We start from the raw sequence: 26936 nt of genomic DNA, 5'->3' as shown, positions 1-26936 counted from the left end.
CCATTTTACACACCACACAGGCCATCCTTGTGGGTGGACTCAGAATGGGCCCTGGGGGCCCACACTTTGAACTGTGTCAGGGGCCCCGAAATTTCTGATGTAAGCCCTGGATAAGGGAACCTATAGGGGCAATTTGCAAATTTCAGGTAAAGATAGACACATTTGAAGCACTTTGCAGCTATTTATCCAGTTCAATCAATTTGTTTGGCCTATAATATTAATTTCCATGCTCAATTTGTGATTCCTAACCTACTGAATGAATCTTTTCTGTGCTATGAAGCATCGTGGCGAATGACAGGCGAGCGCTGCTATATTGGTTCCAGTAAAACCAGTGTGGTTATCCCTCCCCATAGCGAAGCTTCATCCTGTGTAACTGGACTGCGATAATCGTGGAGGCATATCAACACATATACACAAAGCACACACCATGCACAAACACGCACAATGAAATAAAGAGTCTGGAGTCCACACTGCTTATCAGAGGTATTTATAGACTGGATTCCAAGAGGTGGGAGACAGTACTGTTTGGGTCAATGTGTACCTAACACTCTATATGCCCACAAGGGCCCATCGTTACTGGGAATCAAAGGGAAGGTAAGACAGGAATGCCCTGTCCTGGTATGCAGACCCTCGGAGGGTTAAGGTTGCACATGAAGCGCCCATATTGTAATATATGAGTTTCCACTTTACCACCCAGACAGTGGAAAGGGTTTATTAAAATGAAGGGTTTGTAGACCTCTCCATCTCCGAGGCGACTGGATCAATTTATAGACCGTGTCAGGGGGAACTGCTGTACCCTGTATCACTGGAAGGACTAGTCAATGATAGCACAGTGTACCACAGCCCAAACTTGCAGACTTAATGACCCCATGAGCTTACACAAGGAAATAATAAAAAATAAAAACACTGAAACACTGTCTTCCCCCCAGGAAAGTCTATTCCAAACTCACAGCCGTAGACTAAGAAGCAGAGAATGCAGCGGCCGGGCTCCCACGCTGCAGCAGAGCCAGTTACCGAGGTAGCTTGAATGTGATAAGAGAACGGGTGAAAACCACGTGGGTGGTCACACCCTCCACCCTGGGAGCAGTATAACGGATGTCCTATGCTGGGCAGGTTAAAGGGGCCAGGAGTAGATTACAAAGTCGCTGTCCTGCCTGGCAGAAAAGGGTGACTCTAGGTATCTGAAGGTGCCCATTACACGGATTGTCCATTAACCAAAAGGCAAAAACAAACAAACATTCACATGGGATAACTGGTCTATATATGCACGTTCTCCTGAGCTCAGTCCCAGCGTTGGAACTAAACATGACCAAAACTCAATACAAGAGAACCAAAATGGGTACAGTCTCTAAACTAAAATGGCAGTCTCGACGTGCGGCTAATTTCTCCTTTTAGCACGGTCACCAAAATTTGCCGGCTCTGCAGAAAAACAGAAAATTAAGACTGGAAATATAGAGCTTTCAAACTCACAAATCATGGCCTTAAAACCTACAAGGTCCCTGGATAATGTTAAAAATAATAAGAATAATCTTGTGGTACAGGGGGTATTGCTGCATCTGTCATAGTATTACCCTGTAACAAACTGCTCCACTTCATACAATGACAAACAAGGAACCGCGCAGTAATCAGTCTTTATCCTGGCAATCATTCCCTCAAAGCCTGCGATCTACTGGCCGACTCTCACATCCCTGCAAGATCTGCTCAGAAATACCTGACCAGCTCTACAAGGAAGTGCTGTCCAAAAGGCAAAGGGTCAACCAAGGTACATATTTATGCAGACTCCAAATCTTCCTACCCTCCGAGGTAAGAAAGGAATGGGAGAGGTCTGGGGTCACAGTCCAACAAGTGAGAACGCAGACTGTCCATTGTTGTATCTCAGTGACCAAATAGAAGGATTCTGGGGAGCAGTGCCGCTGAATTCGCCCCAGGCTGCACGCATTTACGGCAACTCATGCCAGGATCTGGTCCTGCTCACGGAAACATAGTGAGAACCACAGCGGCATCCTAAGAGGAACAGAGAAACAAAAGGTCAGCTGGGTCAATGCTGCTTTAAAGGTAAATACTTTTGAGAAAGCCAACTTATGGTGAAATGCGCTAAGTGTACTTACAATATTGTTTAATTCACTTATTTTATTGTTGATTTTTTTAATAATAAAAGTAATTTTTTATTGGATCTGATTTCATGCTGTTCGATTCCTGGTTTATATATCCTTGGTGTGGATACCACCACCTAAGCGTACTGGATTGAGAAAACCCTGATTTGCTCTAAAGCATGTGAGTAGGTTTTTAATTTGTTTATTGTGCTTAATACTCCATTCCTACAGTGCACATTATATATATCTCCACGGAGACCCACAACACCTATACCCTTGAGTAGGGATTATACCACTTCACGCTCTATTTCTGGAGACAATACTTAGGCTCCACAATATGTGAGTGCATCATATATATAGAAATACCCCTGCAATCTAGCCCAATATACTAACTACACTATACATGTTTTATATTCCTATGAGGATACCTCTTACAACAAGAACCATCTGAAGTACCAGCACTACCCGTAAGCATGGATTCTTCCGCCCAGGTGTGTTTATACTTTCGTTTAATCCTATGTTTATTCTGAGGTTTTTACCGTTATTTGCAATTATGTGTATGTTTCCGTTTGTACACTATATGTATTTTCATTTTATTCCATGTTACCTTGTTTTAATTAAGTCAATCTGGGTGTACATGCCGCTTGTTTTAGGGTTCGATAGGGGTGTTTCCCTTCCTTACCTCCTTTTTTCTCCCTCCTCCCTTGCTGCCTCTGCAGCCCAATTCCCTTTCCTTTGCTCTCGGTTGGCAGGGAGCGGTTCAGTGAACCGCCTCCCGTCCTGCCTCGACCGCGGTGGGAACCGGACGGGCGACCACATGGGAGCGACGGCTCCCAACCTCGTGTTGCTCCTTTCGATCTACTTTTCTTCTCAGAGGATCCTGCTCTTATGTGCAAGATCACTTAGGTAACAGGGCTCCTGGTAGGTGACGTCAAATCTTAGGGAGTTAAATCTGGAAATGAATAAATCACCCAGTTTCTACCAGGACCACTAAATCAGTGGACATGTTTCCTGGTGTATTTTTTGGTTTACTTGCAAGTGCATGAAATTAATAGTATAATAAATGGTTTAGCAAGGCAACACACCAGAGTGCTATATGGCAAGTGGAAGTGTCCAGATCACTTGCAAATTGAATCTTTGTATGCCACAGCCTATGGCTTCACTTCCTGCTGTATGTATTTTTGTTGAGAGGTTGCTGCAGGATATTTGGGCTGATTGTACACCCCTCATATATAATGTGTGGTTTTACGTTTCTTTACTATTTTTTTCACTGCATAGTTATTTTCTCATGGGAGTCTCATTCAGGGGTTACCCCCTCTTTTACCCTGCCTGGTTTGTTTTACCCTGGGGCTCTAGTATAGTGTTTGGGTTTAGGTAGGTGTCCCACCTAGGGGCTATTCTGTTCTAGTGGGAGTACCACCCAAGGGTTTTGGAGTATTGGTGGGGGTACCATCCAAGAGTGGGTCTATGTCAGTGGGTAACCCCCCCTAGGGCTATGGAGTTTTTGTGAGTGTTCCGTGCTGCCCAGAGGTAGCGCAGTTGGTAAATTACCTGACAACAAGTCTGTTCAAAGGCAGGTCACTCAAATCCTGGCAGGATCAATTCGGCCATTCATACTTATATATATAAATAAGTACCATCATTTGGCTTGAAAGAACGCTATTACTACTCACCTGCCAATTTGGTTAATTTTTGGAGATGTTTAGTGTTCTACCTAGGGGAGTTTTTGCTGCATGCAGGCGGCCTTTTCACTGGGCAGTTTCACTCAGAACCCGTTGCTTACCGGCTGGACCTACCATTCCCGCCTACCCTGCTACTCGTTTGGCCTACCTGCCTTTACATCTATGATGAGCCTGTCTTACCCGTGAAACATGGATAGGCCTGCTTTGACAGTGCCCCACTGATTGGCCTGCTTTGACAGTGCCCCACTGATTGGCCTGCTTTGACTGTGCCCCACTGATTGGCCTGCTTTGACTGTGCCCCACTGATTGGCCTGCTTTGACTGTGCCCCACTGGTTGGCCTGCTTTGACTGTGCCCCACTGGTTGGCCTGCTTTGACTGTGCCCCACTGGTTGGCCTGCTTTGACTGTGCCCCACTGGTTGGCCTGCCTTGTCTATGCCAGAATGCCTGCATGCCGAGCCTTGCCTCCGTCACTATATGGGGTGCTGCCCCGATGTTTCTGCCGGTGACACTGGTCCTTCATACTCCTAGAGGTTACAGTAGCGACCACCTTTAAGGGAAGGCGACTTGAATGAGTCAGACTATCCTTGAGGAGAGCAGGCAAGTGCGCATAAGCGCTACTGGAAGGGTGAAGGCCCTGAACCAGGCGCTCGGACAGGTAAGGCTCCGGAGAAGCGTCTAACCCCGAAACAATTGGCCTCGATGGCCAGACGGCACTGCCTAGGTGGCGCAGGGGAGTCAGTGACCACCGGACGTGGTAGTGACCACCTTCTTAAAAAAGGCAGGCAACTTGAATGAGTCAGACTCTCCTAGAGGAGAGCAGACAAGTGCGCAAAAGCGCTACTGGAAGGGGGAAGGCCCTGAACCAGGCGCCCGGAAAGATTAGACTCCGGAGGAGCGTCTAGCCCCGATACGATTGGCCTCGATGGCCAGACTACACTGCCTATGTGGCGCAGGGGTGAAAGTCCCCGTAACCCACCCCCCCTACTATGGCCGCCCTAGCTGAATGGTGGGCGGACCGGTCCCCCTCGGAGGGAGAGGACGATTGGGGTGGGGACTATGATGATGTCCCCAAGTGGCACCGTGAGACTGAGAACAAAGCCCACTACGGGGGCGCCGACAAATGTGGAAGAAAAGGTTGTCTTGTGGGTCGCCTTAAACGAACCCCTGTTCGCCCCTTGACCCATTGCTCACCTGGGTTCTTTGGAAGAGTCTCTGCTCTCGTACTCAGACCTAGACCCCGATGGGGCGCTGCGGCTTTCCTGGTTAAAGCTCCTGTCTAGTATACAGGAGATCCTGAGTGCGGCCCGCTGCAGTGCCTATTCTCTACTTTTAAGTCCGCACTGGCAAGCCAATTGTTCTCCTCTACATGAGTGAGTTGTGCTAGCGGGACATTTGAGGAAGTATATTAGGTGTCCAGTTTTTATATGAAAAAATAAATAAATTTACAGAGGCATATCTAAAGCTCCAACCCGTACCTGTTATAGGGGATTGGACCCTTGGCCCCGGAAATCCACATTTGCCTCAACCTTCGGATGACATACCAGACGGGACCCAGAATCTGGGGATTGCAGGCGACTCTATCTTAATCACAGTTTGGACCGCTGGAGGTGCTTGGGATTAAGGGATCTGAGCCCTTTGGAGCCTCCGCATGAGACTACGCTTGAACGTATATCCAGTAGTTACTTTGAATTAGACGCGGTCCTCAGGGAACTTCTAAGGACTGCGGGGTCTATTCCTGGTAAGGCGGGCTCAATTTTCTCCCTTGCGAGAGGAGTATCTGGGGCATCATTCATTCGGACGATAATACAGCCTGGTTGGCAGGTTTGGATGAATTTAGGACATTCAGGAATACCAGAACTATCTGAAGATATCCTTCTCGTTTTTCCACGCGTTGGGACCCGGACGCAGCACTTCTCCGATATACGACTGTTATGGTTGCTTCCAGGCTGGCTGGAAGTTGGACCGTAGAAAGGATGCTCCTAGCGCTCACCAAAGGACCTTCAGCACCGTAGACACCATAAATACTGCGTAGACACCATAAGTACTGCAGACTCCACGAACCGCCGCTGCTGGGCTAGGATCTCGCCGTCTGCTATCCACCCTGGACCTACGACCAGGCTCCAGGTTCCAGTAGGTGAACCTCTTCCTTCCGTAGAGCGAAGCAGGATCAGGAACAAGAGCTCTTACAAGAGCTCAGTAGCTAAGGGAGTATGAAGAGCATAGCAATCCCTGTAGTGATTATAGATGTCCCCTACAAACATGAGTCAAGGCTGCAAGTTAGAGGGACAAGACAAGTCATTCTGTTTATTGGCACCAAAATAACCTTTTATGCAGGATCCCCTTAGATAGGACCACCCACAAGGTGTTACAAAACAACCAATCATACACGTACATTACCGAAAACACTCCCAGCAATTACACACAAAATCCTCCCCTCTGCCTGTGATATAATTATGTTACACAAGGGATTAACATAATTATCACAGACAGTAAAAATACCGTTTTTACACATACTCTATAACTTTAAAACCATACATCCAATCTCCATAAAAATTACACATTCGAACTTAGCATACTTAAAATACAAACATATCCAAACATCAGTCAATTCCCTCCAGTGGTTTAAAAGTTAGGTCGAAATCCTTTGTGGCCAAGTGAAGCATGGCTTTCCAGCCCAAACCAGTTCCACAGAGTCCTCTATCCTGGAGATAATTGGCTTAACTGGGTGTGGTAAGCCAGCTATCTCCAGGTACAGAAAATATCTATTCACAACAGCAAAAATACACAAAAATACATAACTCCTATCATACTGAACGGAAACCCCACATTCAACCTATCCCCAGATGGCTTGGATCTGAGCGCTCAATATATCCAAACAGCGCTCAGATCCCACAAATACAGTCAAATCGCCATACACACTAGGTCCATAGTCATGGGGCAGAAGGCTTCTCCATAACACAGGGAAGCAGGGCAATTTGTCAAATACAATAACAGTTACAAATGGCAGTTTGTAACAACGACGTTTCACTGTACGGTCTACCCAGACGGGCTTGCTGGACCCTCCACGAGGTACCTCCCAGACCAAAAGGTCAGGCGCTCTCTGCGTTTCCCTTGTTCGGGTCTCTGGATTTTGTGTTCAACCAAGGAAATATCGACCCCCTCTACATCTTGAGGAGTAGAGTCCTGGAGGGTGGATTGGACGCAAGGGTGCCTCCTACGCCTTCCTCTACCCGAGTTCTCGTACGTTTGGAATAGGTTTTCTGGGAGGACCCGGCGTCAAGACTTTAGTCCACGGAGGAGGACCTATCAGGCCCGACCAGTTCATCTGGCTTACAGACCCGTTTGCTCAGTGATGGACGCTTCCCTCCAGGGGTGTTCGACACGGAGACACTGACGAGTCTCCACCGTTTGTTTGGTCCCAGGACCTTACTACAGGTGTCTCGGTCTGCTGGTACTTTGGTATTATGGCCTCCTCTTCGGCCGGGTCGAAACTAGTGTCCTTGATTCCTCTGACCTGTCCCATTTGATCTCGGGGACTGAAAGACGTTTGTCTGCATGGCAACCCTGACGTAGTTCAGTCTGGTACGGATTACCAGAAATTTTTGCTAACGCTGTTACAGGGTTCGAGAATTGTTTGGTCACTTTATTGACCGGGGACTGTCGTATCATTTAGATTAGGTAGCGCATACGACTGTTTTCGGCGGGCCTCGCTCTGTTTAATATTCCTTTTCGAGCAAGACGTGCAGGTTCATTGGGGTGTGAGTCCTTTACGATTCCTGAGGACAGGTATTCATCTCCCCAAGGTGTACACGCATTTTTTTTTGTCGTGCTTCAATTGCCGGTTTTCGGATTTGTTTCCTTTATTATACCTTGTTTTTTTCTTTCAGATGGGTTCGGATCTTAGTTGTCTATCGGTTCTAGTCGGACCCGAGGGTTTTTTTTCTTATCTTGGTTGCGCGTGCCTCCTTTATGCTGCGTTCAACGCCACCGTTTGTTTAGACGGTTCTTTGCCTTTTTTCGCCCTTCATGTACCACTCGGTTGTTGTTGGCATTGGCGGCGGATATAGGTCTTTTCAGTTCATTTCAGTCGGTAACACGGCGACTTCAGGCGCCGACATGGCGGGCGCATTTCTCCAAGACATCGTACACTTTCCTGCCAGTTACGAAGAGCTATCTTCACAAAGTTTAGGTTGGTACAGCGGATCGTGTCTCTTTGGTCTTTGCTGTCTGAGCGTTAAAACAGCAAATATGAAGCCTCCGGTTATGTTATAAAATTGAAGATTATACTAGCTTTAGTGTAACTATAATCTTAATTTTATTAATGACAGGAGGCGAATATTTCCCTCCCAGTTTCTCGGTTTGACTGACTTGTTTATTCACCTGGTCTCCTGGGCTAGGTTTGTTAGGCTGGGGGAGTTGGGGTTATCTGGGATATGGTATCGTCAGTATTTTATGATGGGGATTCATGCTTTCTCAGTACCTGGGATACTGTACTGTCAGTATTTGACGAAGGGGATTCAGGTTTTCTCAGTACATTTCATTCGCTAATCAGTGTTTTCGACTCTGTTTATCTCGTTTCAGTTTAATGGTTCGGCTACAGTTCTTAGATCTACAGGATAAAGGTCAAGGCTTCACCCACTGGTTCCACGGTTTCTAGTTCACATTGCATTCATCGTTATGTTATGTTTGTTTCTCCTGTTATTGTATTTGTGGTGTATTCATGTACCTTATTTTGTCGCAGCGTGAAAGAGGAAATGGTTGGGAGAAGCCTTTTATGGATTCCTAACTTTTTTGTCTCTGGTGTTTTTAGCTCTGTGTTAATGTGCTGCTGTGGAGTTCTAGTAAAGAGAGACTTAAGCAAATATGAAGCCTCCTGTCATTAATAAAATTAAGATTATAGTTAAACTAAAGCTAGTGTAATCTACAATTTAGCTTTACCCATAATCCACTTAGAGGTTTTACTTACTACAGTGTTCGTTCCTCCTACTTTTGTCGTTACATATACCTCCATAAGCACCTTCTGTGTTACCCTACTTCCTATTGGATAAGAGAGACTTTGTATTTTGTGATTGAGATGTCTTTGCACTGAATCAGTTTTATAAAAGCGCTGATTTTTTAGTTTTTATCTGCTTTAAAGGAACACTGGGCAAAAACATTACTTAAGTGAATCTATATAGTATTACAAAGTCGCTGTAGTGTTAACGAGTACAACTCATAAAAGGACAGGGATTGGCTGCCAGACAGAGTGATATCAGCACCTACCATTTACCACAAGTGCCATAATCGTAGGAAATAGCTTTCAGTAATAACAAACAGCAGTCTGGCAGAGCTTTTAATTTTATTGATGTTGCTACTTGTGTGGCAGGCAAGACATTTAAAGCCTGACCCCCCCCCCTTTGTTCCATATCTTTCCGCTCAGCCAGTCTCTCGTCTTTCTTACTATCTGACTCACGCTGCACATGTTCCCCAGCATTCCGTCTCTTTCCCTCTATTTTTCTCACACCCCCTTCTAACTTTCAGAGAAGTCCAGTAGGTGAGTATAATCCGTGACGGTCTGGTTGCCTAATTCACTGTGTGCTGGAATGCAAAGCAGTGCATTCTGGGATCTGCACAAACGTCCTCATTATACAATGAGGTGGCACAAGGAGGTCTTTTAACCCCTGAGTAGGCTGGATGCCCTGAGGAGAGTTTTCCACCACCCTGCAACCCCCGCTAAAACACAAAACATAGGTTTACTTTACCAAAATAAGGAAATGTAACTATAACGAAAGGTTTCTCTGGATCCTATACTGTGTGTGATTGACCAGAGTTTGAGAGATTACCAGCAGGTGGAGGACAGACCGGAGAGGTCGAGCAATCTGTTCTATTCAGGTGAAAGAAAAGCAAAGTGTCATTACCCACAATCCTTAGTCCTCATCGAGTGGCTGACAGGCTGCTAGGGACCAGAGAGCTGTCTGCCTGCACTTGCTGCTCCTTCACAACTGGATCTGAGAGAGACGAAAAAGAACATTAAAACAACTGGTCCTGCCATCACTAAACAAACTGGGGTATGTACCCCAAAAATCAAGCAACACAGAGGCATCAAAAACACTAAGAAATTGAGACAACTTCAGATATTGTCTCTCTCCTCCCTCATATGCTCCCACTCACAAGGAAACAAGCCCTAAATTTCTGCACTTACAGAAGTAAGGGTGCTCCATGGCCTCCCGTGCCGTCAGTCTCTGCTGATGGTCGTAACGCAGTAATTTATCCAACATGTCCAGAGCCTCTGCACTCACTAGGTGTCTGTTCTCACTGTGCAGGAAGTTCTCCCAGCGTTTCCGTGAGTGCCTTTAGAAGGGGTGGAGGGGTATAATGTCAATGCATCTTACACCAGCTGGTTACCCAGCCCCACCTCCTAAAACCAAGTTAACAGACATTACTCACTGGCCCAGGATGTCGTTAAAGTGAGGATCGAGCTCTATGTGATATTTCTTAAGGTATCCAAATAACTCATCAGTGCCCAGCACTTTGGCAATCCTTACCAGCTGCAAAACAAGAGATAAATAGTTGCAACTGCACGTGTAAACAATGGATCTCATAAATCACTTCCATCAACTATTAGCCTGCACGTATCATCATCACTGATGATTATACTGTAAAGACCTATAATCTCTCAATATGGCTTCCCCGAGACCTGGCTGGCACCCTCCAGCAAAGTTGGAGTGCAAGATCCAGTGCTATTTCCAGGCCGGCCAGGTGGAACGGTTTTCAGCTAGAATCTTAGCCGTGGCCAGTCAAAACATCAACCAAGTGTCGTTTCCACGCCAGACTTTTGATCAGGGCACTATTTGCACAGATTGGGCGCTCTGGGATGAGCTATCTGGGGATACCATGTGTTGTATAGGTTCTTAATGTTTTCAATGTGTTTTGGGCTGTGTCTATGCATGGGAGAATTTAATTTGCGGAGCATGTCTGTAGTTTTACACACACTGCATTTATTACACTTAAAAAAACCTTTCGGCATAGATAAAACTTTTTTTCTCTGCTGCACATTGTTCTTCGTATAATTGCTCGTGAGGATGGTCTTAAAACTAGGGGCCCCTCTAAATATTACATTTGGTCTGTCTGGGATATGGTCTCTCAAAAGGTCGTCTTGTTTAAGGATATGCCAGTGTTTTTTTTATAATCTTTTTCAAAATGTTATTCTTGTTAAAATCTAAAATAATAGGTAATTGTGGAGGGTCTTCTTTTTTGGCTTTATATTTCAGAAGCTCTTTTCTCTCCTTCTCCTTAACCACCTCAGCATGGAGTACCGTAGCTCCGCTACAACTCACAAGTCCACATCTCTCTATGGCAGGCCATTATACATCAATGTCCGTCACCATGCATTCCTGAAACACCTTTAACCACTATGCCATTAGCCACCACTGTCTACCATTATAATCAATATCTCACAAGAGAGGCAGCTGTTATAACCGCATAGGACAGCCAATTCCATATTAGTGAGATGTCCAACAAGCTCCCACAGGTGTGATGGTTCCCACAGAGTATGTCTACCACAAATCCACTTTCAATAACTCATTATGATCAGTCCAAGGATGGCAGCTGCATCTCTTTCTTACAGTCACATATTATCAATATTTACAGTAGATAATAGTCACCTGGTCATAATTGTCTTGGCCGTGGAAGAATGGCTCCTTACGAAAGATCATACTGGCCAACATACAGCCCAGGCTCCACATGTCCAGACTGTAGTCATACATCTGTAAATGGCACCACGAGGAAGAGTGAGTGTCGCTACCCACACTTTGTATAACAGACCATCCACTCACCACTGGGCTCTGCACACTCACCTGGTAATCCACCAACAGCTCAGGACCCTTGAAGTAACGAGAAGCCACTCGCACATTGTATTCCTGTGCCGGATGGTAAAACTCTGCCAGGCCCCAGTCTATCAACCGGAGCTAAGAGAAAGCAATGTGTTACAGGAGGAAAGGTAAGGAGTAATCCCCGAAAGGGGGAGAAGGTAAAACACCAACTACCTTTTTCTGCTGATGATCAATCATTACATTATGAGGCTTCACATCGCGGTGCATGACCCCCTGGCTGTGGCAGTAATCCAAGGCCTGACACAGAGAAGAAAAATAATCAGAGGAATCCTATACATCAAGGAGCTCAGACTCCCAAACACCACAATGCTAAGCCGCTATTGCTGAGACTCACCTTTAGCAGTTCGTACATGTAAAATCTAATGTCATAGTCTGTGAGGACCTGATAAAGCTGCTGCAAGAGGGAGACAAAACAAAAACAGGGTAAGTGAAGTGACAACGCAGGGAATCCCGATTACTTCCATTCTAAACAAAAACACCAAATGTAATTTAGAGAAAATATAATAATATATATAGTGTGAATATATAGAAATGACAAAAAGTCTGGGTCGCCTCTTCCCTTTTCCCTAACTGACTATGTCTAGTGGCATGCCTGGCAGCAGATAGCACACATATAGAACCAGATCCATGGATGTGTCTCTACGTGGTTCTCCCAGCCCCCTTTAACTTATTTTATGCCACATACCTTAAAGTCCGTGTTATTGATGTATTCAAAGACAAGGGCTGGAGTCTTGGACTGTGCAATAAGAACAAAAAACAAAAACATTTTCTAGGGCACAACGATACATAAAAAAAGATCTGTTAGAAACTGGCAACAAACACCCATCAGAGCTCCTGCTAACTTTACTGGCACCGTTTGGAACATGGTGCCAACACACTGACTTCAGCACACCTGCATGAGAATACTGTGACATAATCCCCGATAATCACAAGAAGGAAAACATAAGGTTAGTTTAATACTAATTTTGGATGAGTGTCAGTCGCTTTACATAAATCAAGTGTGGGACAAGATTCCCCTAGATTGTGCTTCAGTCTGTCTCAGTGACTTCAAACCACAGACAGGGGATGTAATATCGGTTACTGCTGTAAATATTACACACATACTGGGTATTCAGTCAGCTTCAGTGAGAACATGTTCAGCACATACTCCAGGCTGGATACAGTACTGGACATCTAATCTAGTGATTTAGCCTTACTGATCTGCAATTACCCCCAGCCTGTATCCATTCAGCCATTGGTCAGTACATACTGGGTATTCAGTCTGCATGTTCAGCACATACTCCAGGCTGGATACAGTACTGGGCATCTAATCTAGTGATTTAGCCTTACTGATCTGCAATTACGCCCAGCCTGTATCCATTCAGCCATTGGTCAGTACATACTGGGTATTCAGTCTGCATGTTCAGCACATACTCCAGGCTGGATACAGTACTGGGCATCTAATCTAGTGATTTAGCCTTACTGATCTGCAATTACGCCCAGCCTGTATCCATTCAGCCATTGGTCAGTACATACTGGGTATTCAGTCTGCATGTTCAGCACATACTCCAGGCTGGATACAGTACTGGGCATCTAATCTAGTGATTTAGCCTTACTGATCTGCAATTACGCCCAGCCTGTATCCATTCAGCCATTGGTCAGTACATACTGGGTATTCAGTCTGCATGTTCAGCACATACTCCAGGCTGGATACAGTACTGGGCATCTAATCTGGTGATTTAGCCTTACTGATCTGCAATTACGCCCAGCCTGTATCCATTCAGCCATTGGTCAGTACATACTGGGTATTCAGTCTGCATGTTCAGCACATACTCCAGGCTGGATACAGTACTGGGCATCTAATCTGGTGATTTAGCCTTACTGATCTGCAATTACGCCCAGCCTGTATCCATTCAGCCATTGGTCAGTACATACTGGGTATTCAGTCTGCATGTTCAGCACATACTCCAGGCTGGATACAGTACTGGGCATCTAATCTGGTGATTTAGCCTTACTGATCTGCAATTACGCCCAGCCTGTATCCATTCAGCCATTGGTCAGTACATACTGGGTATTCAGTCTGCATGTTCAGCACATACTCCAGGCTGGATACAGTACTGGGCATCTAATCTGGTGATTTAGCCTTACTGATCTGCAATTACCCCCAGCCTGTATCCATTCAGCCATTGGTCAGTACATGCCGGGGAAATACAGTCAGTACATACCACTGGATCCTTGATTGTGTCAAGAAGCCGGATGATGTTGGTGCCACCCCGTAAATTCTCCAGAATTTTAACCTCTCGCTTAATCTTCTTCTTCTTTACTGGCTGCACACAAAGAACAACGTTATATTGACACACAGATTACAGGATGATAGTCCAGCTAAAAATAGCAAAGAGTTCTTGGAAATAAACTCTTGTTTTTAAAGTAGACCGGCAGAGGCCCCATTGCAGAAATCTAGGGAAACATTGCGTTAAGCAGAAGTATAGATCAGTGTGTTGCAGTGGATGTGATCTACTTGGATTTTGCCAAGGCATTTGATACGGTTCCTCACAATAGATTAGTCTTCAAACTCAAGGAAATCGGTCTAGATGAAAATGCTTGTTCTTGGGTAGAACATTGGCTTAAAAACAGAATACAAAGAGTTGTCGTTAATGGTAAATTTTCAAGCTGGACAGAGGTGGCAAGTGGTGTCCCTCAGGGGTCTGTTCTGGGACCCCTTCTATTTAACATGTTTATAAATGATATTGAAGACAGCATTGAAAGTCATGTTTCAGTCTTTGCAGATGACACAAAACTTTGTAAAATAATACAATGTGAGCAAGATATTACTTTGCTGCAGAGGGATTTAGATAGACTGGGCACTCAAATGGCAGATGAAATTTAATGTTGAAAAATGCAAAGTTATGCACTTCGGCGTAAAGAATACACAAGCAACGTATACCCTTAATGGAAGCGAATTAGGGATAACAACACATGAAAAGGACTTGGGAATTGTTATAGACAACAAACTATGCAACAAACAAAAAAAGAAGACCAGCTAATAGCCAGGGACAACCAGCGTAGGTGTGTGTCTGGGGAATCCTAAGAAGGGGGTAACCCTTACATACGTATAGGACTAAGAACAGAAAACAGGGAGACCCTGGGGGAAAAGAGGACAAATATCCTCCCTCCACAGGGTCAACCAAAGTAGGAAACCCCAACCTTGTGGTAATGCTAAAACTTAACTTTTAATAGTATAGAGTAAAAAAGCAAATACAAATACAAAAAAAATATATAAAATAAAAATGGAAAAAGGGGGGGTGCAGATACTGTCACTAAGGGTGTAGATAGCAGATATATATAATACAACCCACTAAAACCACCAAGTGATACAGATAATATTGCGGCATAGAGCTCACTAAACCTGTTCTAAAGTATAACATGACAAATGGGCAGCCTAATAGGGCTAAAAACAGGACATGGAGGTGAAGAGAGATGTGGATATAGTGACCACATAGATCAAAAAACTTCCTACAGACCTTCTATACACAGAGGAAGGAGAGGGAAGGGAACCAGTGGGTCCCTGTTGAGCAACTTAAAGGACCACTCTAGTGCCAGGAAAGCATACTCGTTTTCCTGGCACTAGAGTGCCCTGAGGGTGCCCCCACCCTCAGGGACCCCCTCCCACCCGGCTCTGGAAAGGGGAAAAGGGTTAAAACTTACCTTTTTCCAGCGCTGGGCGGGGAGCTCTCCTCCTCCTCTCCGCCTCCGTTCCTCCCCGTCGGCTGAATGCGCACGCGCGGCAAGAGCTGCGCGCGCATTCAGCCTGTCACATAGGAAAGCATTCATAATGCTTTCCTATGGACGCTTGCGTGCTCTCACTGTGATTTTCACAGTGAGAATCACGCAAGCGCCTCTAGCGGCTGTCAGTGAGACAGCCACTAGAGGAAATAGGGGAAGGCTTAACTAATTGATAAACATAGCAGTTTCTCTGAAACTGCTATGTTTATAAAAAAATTAGTTAACCCTAGCTGGACCTGGCACCCAGACCACTTCATTAAGCTGAAGTGGTCTGGGTGCCTAGAGTGGTCCTTTAACACTGGGGATACTATTAAATAAAGTAGCAGATAATAGTGTTGCAATGTCTAAAGTGCAACAGAAAATGTAACACAAGTAGCAACCAACACTGCTAATGCAAAAAGCTAATAGAAGCTGGCAAGTGTAGCCAGCAGAATAACTTAAATTGAACCAAAGAAAGAAATGCAGTAGTGCAAAAAACCCCAATGCAGAGGACTCCTAAACCATAATGGAGAAAACTCCCCCCCCCCCCTTCTCTTCCCCTCCTTGTTCGTCCTCTCCTGTTGACATTCCAAATTTCAACTCCAAATTTCTAGCTCTATGTAAAACAACCGCTGTCTAAATCATACAGAAGGCTGCAACCCCTATCCTGCAATGTCAATTAGCAGTGGCCAAGGCCAGTAAGGTATTGTCATGCATGAAAAAGGGCATTCATTCTCAGGACAAGAATATCATTTTGCCTCTTTATAGACCACATCTTGAATATGCTGTGCAATTTTGGGCACCTGTTCTAAAGGAAGATATTATGGCACTAGAAAAAGTGCAGAGGCGGGCTACAAAATTAATAAAAGGAATGGAACATATCAGCTATGAAGAAAGGTTAACAAATTTAAACCTATTTAGTTTAGAAAAACGTCACCTCAGAGGGGATATGATAACATTATACAAATCTATTCGGGGCCAATACAAACCATTGTGTGGAAATCTATTCACAAACCGGACTTTACATAGGACATGCGTTTAGAATGCATCTGAACAATACGGAAGTTTTTGCACCTACACCGTGTATCCGTGTATCCATGAGGATTGAGCTGCGAGGAGGACACTCTGATTATAGACCTTCTCTCTCTTTCTCGGACTATCGGTAGCAGGTTGCAGGAGACTGGTGTTTTATATTTTTATGCATTGGTAATAAAGAAATTCTTGGTTTACACATATCCGGACTGGCCCACGTTCTTTCTACACTGAGTGGATCCCACGATCACTGGGGGCTGATCCTACCTGGAGCCTGATAGTTTGGGGTGGTACTTTAACCACTCCACCATTAGCCGTGTATTATTTGTTCCAGAAGCTCTGCAAGTATATCAGTCCTTTTTTTATTTATATTGGATATCCCTTGTCTGCACATATATGCACTTTGGCACTCCACATATTGTGTAAGTTTCTTAAAGCACTATAGCACTTTGGTATTATTGCATTGTAATCAAATGTGTTATATGCCCTTCAGATTTTTTAAGTGTGATTAACACTGTATTTTATTTATTGTAAGCGCACTCACTATTCCTTATTACCTGTTTAGACTGGAAGAAAGAAGATTTCGTCTAAGGCAAAGGAAAGGTTTTTTTACTGTAAGAACAATCAGGATGTGGAATTCTCTGCCTGAAGAAGTGGTTTTATCAGAGTCCATACAGATGTTCAAACAGCAACTAGATGCATACTTGCAAAGACAGAATATTCAAGGATATAATTTTTCAATGTAGGGTAATAACTGCTTGATCCAAGGATAAATCTGACTGCCATTTTGGGGTCAAGAAGGAATTTTTTCCTAGTTTGTTGCAAAATTGGAAGCGCTTCAGACTGGGTTTTTTTTGCCTTCTTTTGGATCAACAGCAAAAAACAAATGTGAGGAAGGCCGAACTTGATGGACGCAAGTCTCTTTTCAGCTATGTAACTATGTAACATTTATTTTCCAATTGGAGAGCTGATTCCAAGCTGTTACCTGATACACTCGTTATTGGCAAAGGGGTTCCTTTAAATCTTATTAAACCTGATATTGCACCAATAATAATAAGTCATTCACTAGAATGTCCATATCAAGGCAGTTGATCAGCAGATATTAAGTCCTATACGTGTATAACAATTTCATGTTATTTTAAGGAACAGGATACGGAGTCCAGTTATTGGGGATACAGATGAACTATATCTCAGAATCGCATTAGACCTTATTAAAACATTGTACATATAATCTACGGCTGTAAGAGGACACAATGTAACTCACATCGTCACTGCATGGAAGCGATTATAGTCAAAGAATCAATAAAAGCATTTATTCTGAACACCATACGCTATACGAAAGCTTTGGATTATGGAGCTACCCAAAACAAATAAAATATAGCTTTTGACTTATTTTTACTCCATTCGAGCGCCAGGATCTGTCCAGCCGCCCCGACTGCGATCAATCATAAGGAGCTACTGCATATCGCAGCAAATCGCCAGTCAGCATCTCGCCATACAGATTCATTGAGTCAGTGTATCGGTATGGGGAGTGTTCAGCATCTTTAGAGCAGGGAATCGCTGAACGTCATCCCTGCAATCATTACAGAACTGAAACTCAGGAATGCCCCTCTTGTGACTGTTGTTTAGACAGCAATGTACACAATCTCTTTTTTCTCAGAACACTGGGCAGCCAGCAGGGGCAAGTTATGTGGCGCAGAACGAATGCATTAAGCTGTGACACATTTCTATCATTTTCCATACCTTAAGGATCTTGACCACAACACGCTCATTGTTTGTGATATTTATGGCTTCAAACACCTCGCTGTACTTGCCGCGACCGAGTTTTCTAACCAGCTGATAATCTTCCTGATTTCTGTGATGAAGAAACAGTTAAAATGTCCGACATTAATACAACACGTCCTTATAAAGGAATGTGACAATGAGCATGGACACAAAATTAGAGAGCATTACACACAAGATAGTCCATAACCTCCTGGGAACCAAGGAAAACATTGTCTTCCAATTTCCTTCCATTTCTGATGATAAGGAAGAGAAAGTTCCCAGCATCCCAACTAATCACAGGAAAGGCCAGAATCTCCTCTTTCCAATACAGCAGGGATTGATAAATACAGCAGCTTAAAAGAATAATAGGAGATGCGTGTGAAGGAAAGGTCCAGTACAGAGGACACAAGATAAAGGGCTGGGTCTCAGGAGGATATTATGGGGAGCCTATAGTGGGCACAATGGTTGCACATTAGTCAAGAGAAATCTTAAAAACGAAAAAAACATAAAAAACACATGGTAATCAAGGAATACACTAGTGGGTAAAAAGAGAATCTCACAGGACACCAGGACTCAAAAGAGAGAGATTTAAATACTGTGAGGTAAAACACCATAGGTTCGTGTCATTTCAGTGCGTCAGAAAAGTCCCTGAAGAATGAAACACATGTGCTGCAGACATTTATGCACACAAAGGACGTGGCGCTCATTAGTAGGAATGACTGGTGGACGGAGATGGCTGCACAGAAAATGATACCAGAATGTTGTACGGCTGTGCACAAAAACCACGAGATAGGCCCAGCATGTACAACAAACAGCATTTATACATTACCTGCCCACCTCACTGTACCCGCTGCCAACTATCCACCAACCTCACACTGTAACCCCCTCACTATACCGCTGCCAACTATCCACCAACCTCACACTGTAACCCCCTCACTATACCGCTGCCAACTATCCACCAACCTCACACTGTAACCCCCTCACTATACCGCTGCCAACTATCCACCAACCTCACACTGTAACCCCCTCACTATACCGCTGCCAACTATCCACCAACCTCACACTGTAACCCCCTCACCGTACCGCTGCCAACTATCCACCAACCTCACACTGTAACCCCCTCACTATACCGCTGCCAACTATCCACCAACCTCACACTGTAACCCCCTCACCATACCGCTGCCAACTATCCACCAACCTCACACTGTAACCCCCTCACTATACCGCTGCCAACTATCCACCAACCTCACACTGTAACCCCCTCACTATACCGCTGCCAACTATCCACCAACCTCACACTGTAACCCCCTCACTATACCGCTGCCAACTATCCACCAACCTCACACTGTAACCCCCTCACCGTACCGCTGCCAACTATCCACCAACCTCACACTGTAACCCCCTCACTATACCGCTGCCAACTATCCACCAACCTCACACTGTAACCCCCTCACCGTACCGCTGCCAACTAGCCACCAACCTCACACTGTAACCCCCTCACTATACCGCTGCCAACTATCCACCAACCTCACACTGTAACCCCCTCACTATACCGCTGCCAACTATCCACCAACCTCACACTGTAACCCCCTCACCGTACCGCTGCCAACTATCCACCAACCTCACACTGTAACCCCCTCACCGTACCGCTGCCAACTATCCACCAACCTCACACTGTAACCCCCTCACCATACCGCTGCCAACTATCCACCAACCTCACACTGTAACCCCCTCACCATACCGCTGCCAACTATCCACCAACCTCACACTGTAACCCCCTCACCGTACCGCTGCCAACTATCCACCAACCTCACACTGTAACCCCCTCACCATACCGCTGCCAACTATCCACCAACCTCACACTGTAACCCCCTCACTATACCGCTGCCAACTATCCACCAACCTCACACTGTAACCCCCTCACCATACCCACTGCCAGCTATCCACCAACCTCACACTGTAACCCCCTCACCATACCGCTGCCAACTATCCACCAACCTCACACTGTAACCCCCTCACTGTACCCGCTGCCAACTATCCACCAACCTCACACTGTAACCCCCTCACTGTACCCGCTGCCAACTATCCACCAACCTCACACTGTAACCCCCTCACTGTACCCGCTGCCAACTATCCACCAACCTCACACTGTAACCCCCTCACTGTACCGCTGCCAACTATCCACCAACCTCACACTGTAACCCCCTCACTATACCGCTGCCAACTATCCACCAACCTCACACTGTAACCCCCTCACTGTACCCGCTGCCAACTATCCACCAACCTCACACTGTAACCCCCTCACCGTACCCGCTGCCAACTATCCACCAACCTCACACTGTAACCCCCTCACTGTACCCGCTGCCAACTATCCACCAACCTCACACTGTAACCCCCTCACTGTACCGCTGCCAACTATCCACCAACCTCACACTGTAACCCCCTCACTATACCGCTGCCAACTATCCACCAACCTCACACTGTAACCCCCTCACTATACCGCAGCCAACTATCCACCAACCTCACACTGTAACCCCCTCACCGTACCGCTGCCAACTATCCACCAACCTCACACTGTAACCCCCTCACTATACCGCAGCCAACTATCCACCAACCTCACACTGTAACCCCCTCACTGTACCCGCTGCCAACTATCCACCAACCTCACACTGTAACCCCCTCACCGTACCGCTGCCAACTATCCACCAACCTCACACTGTAACCCCCTCACCGTACCGCTGCCAACTATCCACCAACCTCACACTGTAACCCCCTCACCGTACCGCTGCCAACTATCCACCAACCTCACACTGTAACCCCCTCACCGTACCGCTGCCAACTATCCACCAACCTCACACTGTAACCCCCTCACCGTACCGCTGCCAACTATCCACCAACCTCACACTGTAACCCCCTCACCGTACCGCTGCCAACTATCCACCAACCTCACACTGTAACCCCCTCACCGTACCGCTGCCAACTATCCACCAACCTCACACTGTAACCCCCTCACCGTACCGCTGCCAACTATCCACCAACCTCACACTGTAACCCCCTCACCGTACCGCTGCCAACTATCCACCAACCTCACACTGTAACCCCCTCACCGTACCGCTGCCAACTATCCACCAACCTCACACTGTAACCCCCTCACCGTACCGCTGCCAACTATCCACCAACCTCACACTGTAACCCCCTCACCGTACCGCTGCCAACTATCCACCAACCTCACACTGTAACCCCCTCACTATACCGCTGCCAACTATCCACCAACCTCACACTGTAACCCCCTCACCGTACCGCTGCCAACTATCCACCAACCTCACACTGTAACCCCCTCACCGTACCGCTGCCAACTATCCACCAACCTCACACTGTAACCCCCTCACCGTACCGCTGCCAACTATCCACCAACCTCACACTGTAACCCCCTCACCGTACCGCTGCCAACTATCCACCAACCTCACACTGTAACCCCCTCACCGTACCGCTGCCAACTATCCACCAACCTCACACTGTAACCCCCTCACCGTACCGCTGCCAACTATCCACCAACCTCACACTGTAACCCCCTCACCATACCCACTGCCAGCTATGCAACCAGACACTACTACCCCTCACTGTACCTGCTGCCAACTATGCATCAACCAGACACTGATACCACTGCACTGTACCCGCTGCCATATGCATCAGACAGTGCTACCTCTACACTGTACCCACTGCGAACTATGCATCAACCAGACACTGCTACCCCCTCACAGTACCCACTGCCAACTATCCAACCAGACATTACTACCACCTCACTGTACCCACTGCCAACTATGCATCAACCAGACACTACAACCCCCTCACTCTACCCACTGCCAACTATCCAACCAGTGAGGGGGTTGTAGTGTCTGCCCCCCCCCCCGGTGTATAATATAATAGTTCCCCCCCCACCCCCGGTGTATAATAGTATAGTAGTTCCCCCCCCACCCCCGGTGTATAATAGTATAGTTCCCCCCCCCGTGTATAACATTATAGTTACCCCCCCCCCCGGTGTATAACATTATAGTTACCCCCCCCCCCCCCCGGTGTATAACATTATAGTTACCCCCCCCCCCGGTGTATAACATTATAGTTACCCCCCCCCGGTGTATAACATTATAGTTACCCCCCCCCGGTGTAAAATAGTCTAGTTACCCCCCCCGGTGTAAAATAGTCTAGTTACCCCCCCCGGTGTAAAATAGTCTAGTTACCCCCCCCCCCCCGGTGTAAAATAGTCTAGTTACCCCCCCCCGGTGTATAATAGTCTAGTTACCCCCCCGGTGTATAATAGTCTAGTTACCCCCCCCCGGTGTATAATAGTCTAGTTACCCCCCCCGGTGTATAATATTATAGTTACCCCCCCCGGTGTATAATATTATAGTTACCCCCCCCGGTGTATAATATTATAGTTACCCCCCCCCCGGTGTATAATATTATAGTTACCCCCCCCCCGGTGTATAATAGTATAGTTACCCCCCCCGGTGTATAATAGAATAGTTACCCCCCCCCGGTGTATAATAGTCTAGTTACCCCCCGCCGGTGTATAATAGTCTAGTTACCCCCCCCCCGTATAATAGTCTAGTTACCCCCCCCCCGTGTATAATAGTCTAGTTACCCCCCCCCGGTGTATAATAGTCTAGTTACCCCCCCCGTATAATAGTCTAGTTACCCCCCCGTATATAATAGTCTAGTTACCCCCCCCCGTGTATAATAGTCTAGTTACCCCCCCCGGTGTATAATAGTCTAGTTACCCCCCCCCCGGTGTATAATAGTCTAGTTACCCCCCCCCCGGTGTATAATAGTCTAGTTACCACCCCCCGGTGTATAATAGTCTAGTTACCCCCCCCCCGGTGTATAATAGTCTAGTTACCCCCCCCCCCGGTGTATAATAGTCTAGTTACCCCCCCCCGGTGTATAATAGTCTAGTTACCCCCCCCGGTGTATAATAGTCTAGTTACCCCCCCCGGTGTATAATAGTCTAGTTACCCCCCCCGTGTATAATAGTCTAGTTACCCCCCCCCCGGTGTATAATAGTCTAGTTACCCCCCCCCCGGTGTATAATAGTCTAGTTACCCCCCCCCGGTGTATAATAGTCTAGTTACCCCCCCCCCCGGTGTATAATAGTCTAGTTACCCCCCCTCCCCCCGGTGTATAATAGTCTAGTTACCCCTCTCCCCCCCGGTGTATAATAGTCTAGTTACCCCCCCCCCCGGTGTATAATAGTCTAGTTACCCCCCCCCCGGTGTATAATAGTCTAGTTACCCCCCCTCTCCCCGGTGTATAATAGTCTAGTTACCCCCCTCCCCCCGGTGTATAATAGTCTAGTTACCCCCCTCCCCCCCGGTGTATAATAGTCTAGTTACCCCCCCCCCCCGGTGTATAATAGTCTAGTTACCCCCCCCCCCGGTGTATAATAGTCTAGTTACCCCCCCTCTCCCCGGTGTATAATAGTCTAGTTACCCCCCTCCCCCCGGTGTATAATAGTCTAGTTACCCCCCTCCCCCCCGGTGTATAATAGTCTAGTTACCCCCCTCCCCCCCGGTGTATAATAGTCTAGTTACCCCCCCCCCGGTGTATAATAGTCTAGTTACCCCTCCCCCCCGGTGTATAATAGTCTAGTTACCCCCCCTCCCCCCCGGTGTATAATAGTCTAGTTCCCCCCCCCCCGGTGTATAATAGTCTAGTTACCCCCCCTCCCCCCCAGTGTATAATAGTCTAGTTACCCCCCCCGGTGTATAATAGTCTAGTTACCCCCCTCCCCCCGGTGTATAATAGTCTAGTTCCCCCCCCCCGGGGTATAATAGTCTAGTTACCCCCCCCCCCGGTGTATAATAGTCTAGTTACCCCCCCCCGGTGTATAATAGTCTAGTTACCCCCCCCGGTGTATAATAGTCTAGTTACCCCCCCCGGTGTATAATAGTCTAGTTACCCCCCCCCGGTGTATAATAGTCTAGTTACCCCCCCTCCCCCCCGGTGTATAATAGTCTAGTTACCCCCCTCCCCCCCGGTGTATAATAGTCTAGTTACCCCCCTCCCCCCCGGTGTATAATAGTCTAGTTACCCCCCTCCCCCCCGGTGTATAATAGTCTAGTTACCCCCCCCCCCGGTGTATAATAGTCTAGTTACCCCTCCCCCCCGGTGTATAATAGTCTAGTTACCCCCCCTCCCCCCGGTGTATAATAGTCTAGTTACCCCCCCTCCCCCCGGTGTATAATAGTCTAGTTACCCCCCCTCCCCCCCGGTGTATAATAGTCTAGTTCCCCCCCCCCGGTGTATAATAGTCTAGTTACCCCCCCTCCCCCCCAGTGTATAATAGTCTAGTTACCCCCCTCCCCCCCGGTGTATAATAGTCTAGTTCCCCCCCCGGTGTATAATAGTCTAGTTACCCCCCCGGTGTATAATAGTCTAGTTACCCCCCCCCGGTGTATAATAGTCTAGTTACCCCCCTCCCCCCCGGTGTATAATAGTCTAGTTACCCCCCTCCCCCCCGGTGTATAATAGTCTAGTTACCCCTCCCCCCCGGTGTATAATAGTCTAGTTACCCCCCCTCCCCCCCGGTGTATAATAGTCTAGTTCCCCCCCCCCCGGTGTATAATAGTCTAGTTACCCCCCCTCCCCACCGGTGTATAATAGTCTAGTTACCCCCCCTCCCCCCGGTGTATAATAGTTACCCCCCCTCCCCCCGGTGTATAATAGTCTAGTTACCCCCCCTCCCCCCGGTGTATAATAGTCTAGTTACCCCCCCTCCCCCCCGGTGTATAATAGTCTAGTTCCCCCCCCCCCCGGTGTATAATAGTCTAGTTACCCCCCCTCCCCCCCGGTGTATAATAGTCTAGTTACCCCCCCCGGTGTATAATAGTCTAGTTACCCCCCTCCCCCCGGTGTATAATAGTCTAGTTCCCCCCCCCCCGGTGTATAATAGTCTAGTTACCCCCCCTCCCCCCCGGTGTATAATAGTCTAGTTACCCCCCCCGGTGTATAATAGTCTAGTTACCCCCCTCCCCCCCGGTGTATAATAGTCTAGTTACCCCCCTCCCCCCCGGTGTATAATAGTCTAGTTACCCCCCTCCCCCCCGGTGTATAATAGTCTAGTTACCCCTCCCCCCCGGTGTATAATAGTCTAGTTACCCCTCCCCCCCGGTGTATAATAGTCTAGTTACCCCCCCTCCCCCCCGGTGTATAATAGTCTAGTTCCCCCCCCTCCCCCCCGGTGTATAATAGTCTAGTTCCCCCCCCCCCCGGTGTATAATAGTCTAGTTACCCCCCCTCCCCCCCGGTGTATAATAGTCTAGTTCCCCCCCCCCCCCGGTGTATAATAGTCTAGTTACCCCCCCTCCCCCCCGGTGTATAATAGTCTAGTTACCCCCCCGGTGTATAATAGTCTAGTTACCCCCCTCCCCCCCGGTGTATAATAGTCTAGTTCCCCCCCCCCCCCGGTGTATAATAGTCTAGTTACCCCCCCTCCCCACCGGTGTATAATAGTCTAGTTACCCCCCCTCCCCCCCGGTGTATAATAGTCTAGTTACCCCCCCTCCCCCCCGGTGTATAATAGTCTAGTTCCCCCCCCCCCGGTGTATAATAGTCTAGTTACCCCCCCTCCCCCCCGGTGTATAATAGTCTAGTTCCCCCCCCCCCCCCGGTGTATAATAGTCTAGTTACCCCCCCTCCCCCCCGGTGTATAATAGTCTAGTTCCCCCCCCCCCCCCGGTGTATAATAGTCTAGTTACCCCCCCTCCCCCCCGGTGTATAATAGTCTAGTTCCCCCCCCCCCCGGTGTATAATAGTCTAGTTACCCCCCCTCCCCCCCGGTGTATAATAGTCTAGTTCCCCCCCCCCCCCCGGTGTATAATAGTCTAGTTACCCCCCCTCCCCCCCGGTGTATAATAGCCTAGTTCCCCCCCCCCCCCCCGGTGTATAATAGTCTAGTTACCCCCCCTCCCCCCCGGTGTATAATAGTCTAGTTCCCCCCCCCCCGGTGTATAATAGTCTAGTTCCCCCCCCCCCCCCCGGTGTATAATAGTCTAGTTACCCCCCCTCCCCCCCGGTGTATAATAGTCTAGTTCCCCCCCCCCCCGGTGTATAATAGTCTAGTTCCCCCCCCCCCCCCCCCCCCCCCCCGGTGTATAATAGTCTAGTTACCCCCCCCCCGGTGTATAATAGTCTAGTTACCCCCCCTCCCCCCCGGTGTATAATAGTCTAGTTACCCCCCCCCCCGGTGTATAATAGTCTAGTTACCCCCAGGTGGGGACGTGCGCCTCATAGTCCCAGTACTCGCGGCTCCTCAGGCTGTTGACGTCGGCATAGACCCGGGCTCTGCTCCCAGCCTGGGGGCCCGGCATGGCTCCGGGGGGAGGGGAGAGGAGGCCCCGGCGCAGGAGGAGGGGGAGGGCCACACGGAGCGCAGCCAGGCCGGGCCGGGGACAGTGGCTTCCGGGACCGCTACGGACAGAAAGGCAACCGGAACCGAGTGAGCGGGTCACAGCGCCACCAGCGGCCTGGCGGGGAACTGCACCCACAGCGCCCAGAGCGGGGAATACTGCGCCCACAGCGCCACCAGCGGCCTGGCGGGGAACTGCACCCACAGCGCCCAGAGCGGGGAATACTGCGCCCACAGCGCCACCAGCGGCCTGGCGGGGAACTGCACCCACAGCGCCCAGAGCGGGGAATACTGCGCCCACAGCGCCACCAGCGGCCTGGCGGGGAACTGCACCCACAGCGCCCAGA

At 47.8% G+C, this 26936-nt stretch overlaps 1 protein-coding gene across 1 annotated transcript; it reads right to left on the bottom strand.

The window, feature by feature from the left end:
• Nucleotides 1-471: 471 nt before the first annotated feature.
• On the bottom strand, nucleotides 472-26686 carry CSNK2A2 (casein kinase 2 alpha 2). Its single transcript, XM_063438392.1, has 12 exons — nucleotides 26448-26686; nucleotides 18165-18276; nucleotides 13853-13954; nucleotides 12334-12384; nucleotides 11983-12042; nucleotides 11802-11885; nucleotides 11613-11723; nucleotides 11421-11522; nucleotides 10204-10304; nucleotides 9959-10107; nucleotides 9675-9764; nucleotides 472-2004 (listed from the first exon to the last, which is right to left on the bottom strand). The coding sequence occupies exons 1-11, from the start codon at nucleotides 26549-26551 to the stop codon at nucleotides 9691-9693; spliced, it is 1050 nt and encodes a 349-aa protein (XP_063294462.1). The 5' UTR covers nucleotides 26552-26686; the 3' UTR covers nucleotides 472-2004; nucleotides 9675-9690.
• Nucleotides 26687-26936: the final 250 nt, after the last annotated feature.

Source organism: Pelobates fuscus, chromosome 12 (genome assembly GCF_036172605.1).
Source record: "Pelobates fuscus isolate aPelFus1 chromosome 12, aPelFus1.pri, whole genome shotgun sequence".
Classification (NCBI taxonomy): Eukaryota; Metazoa; Chordata; class Amphibia; order Anura; family Pelobatidae; genus Pelobates; species Pelobates fuscus.
This window is presented reverse-complemented; position numbering and strand designations above follow the sequence as displayed.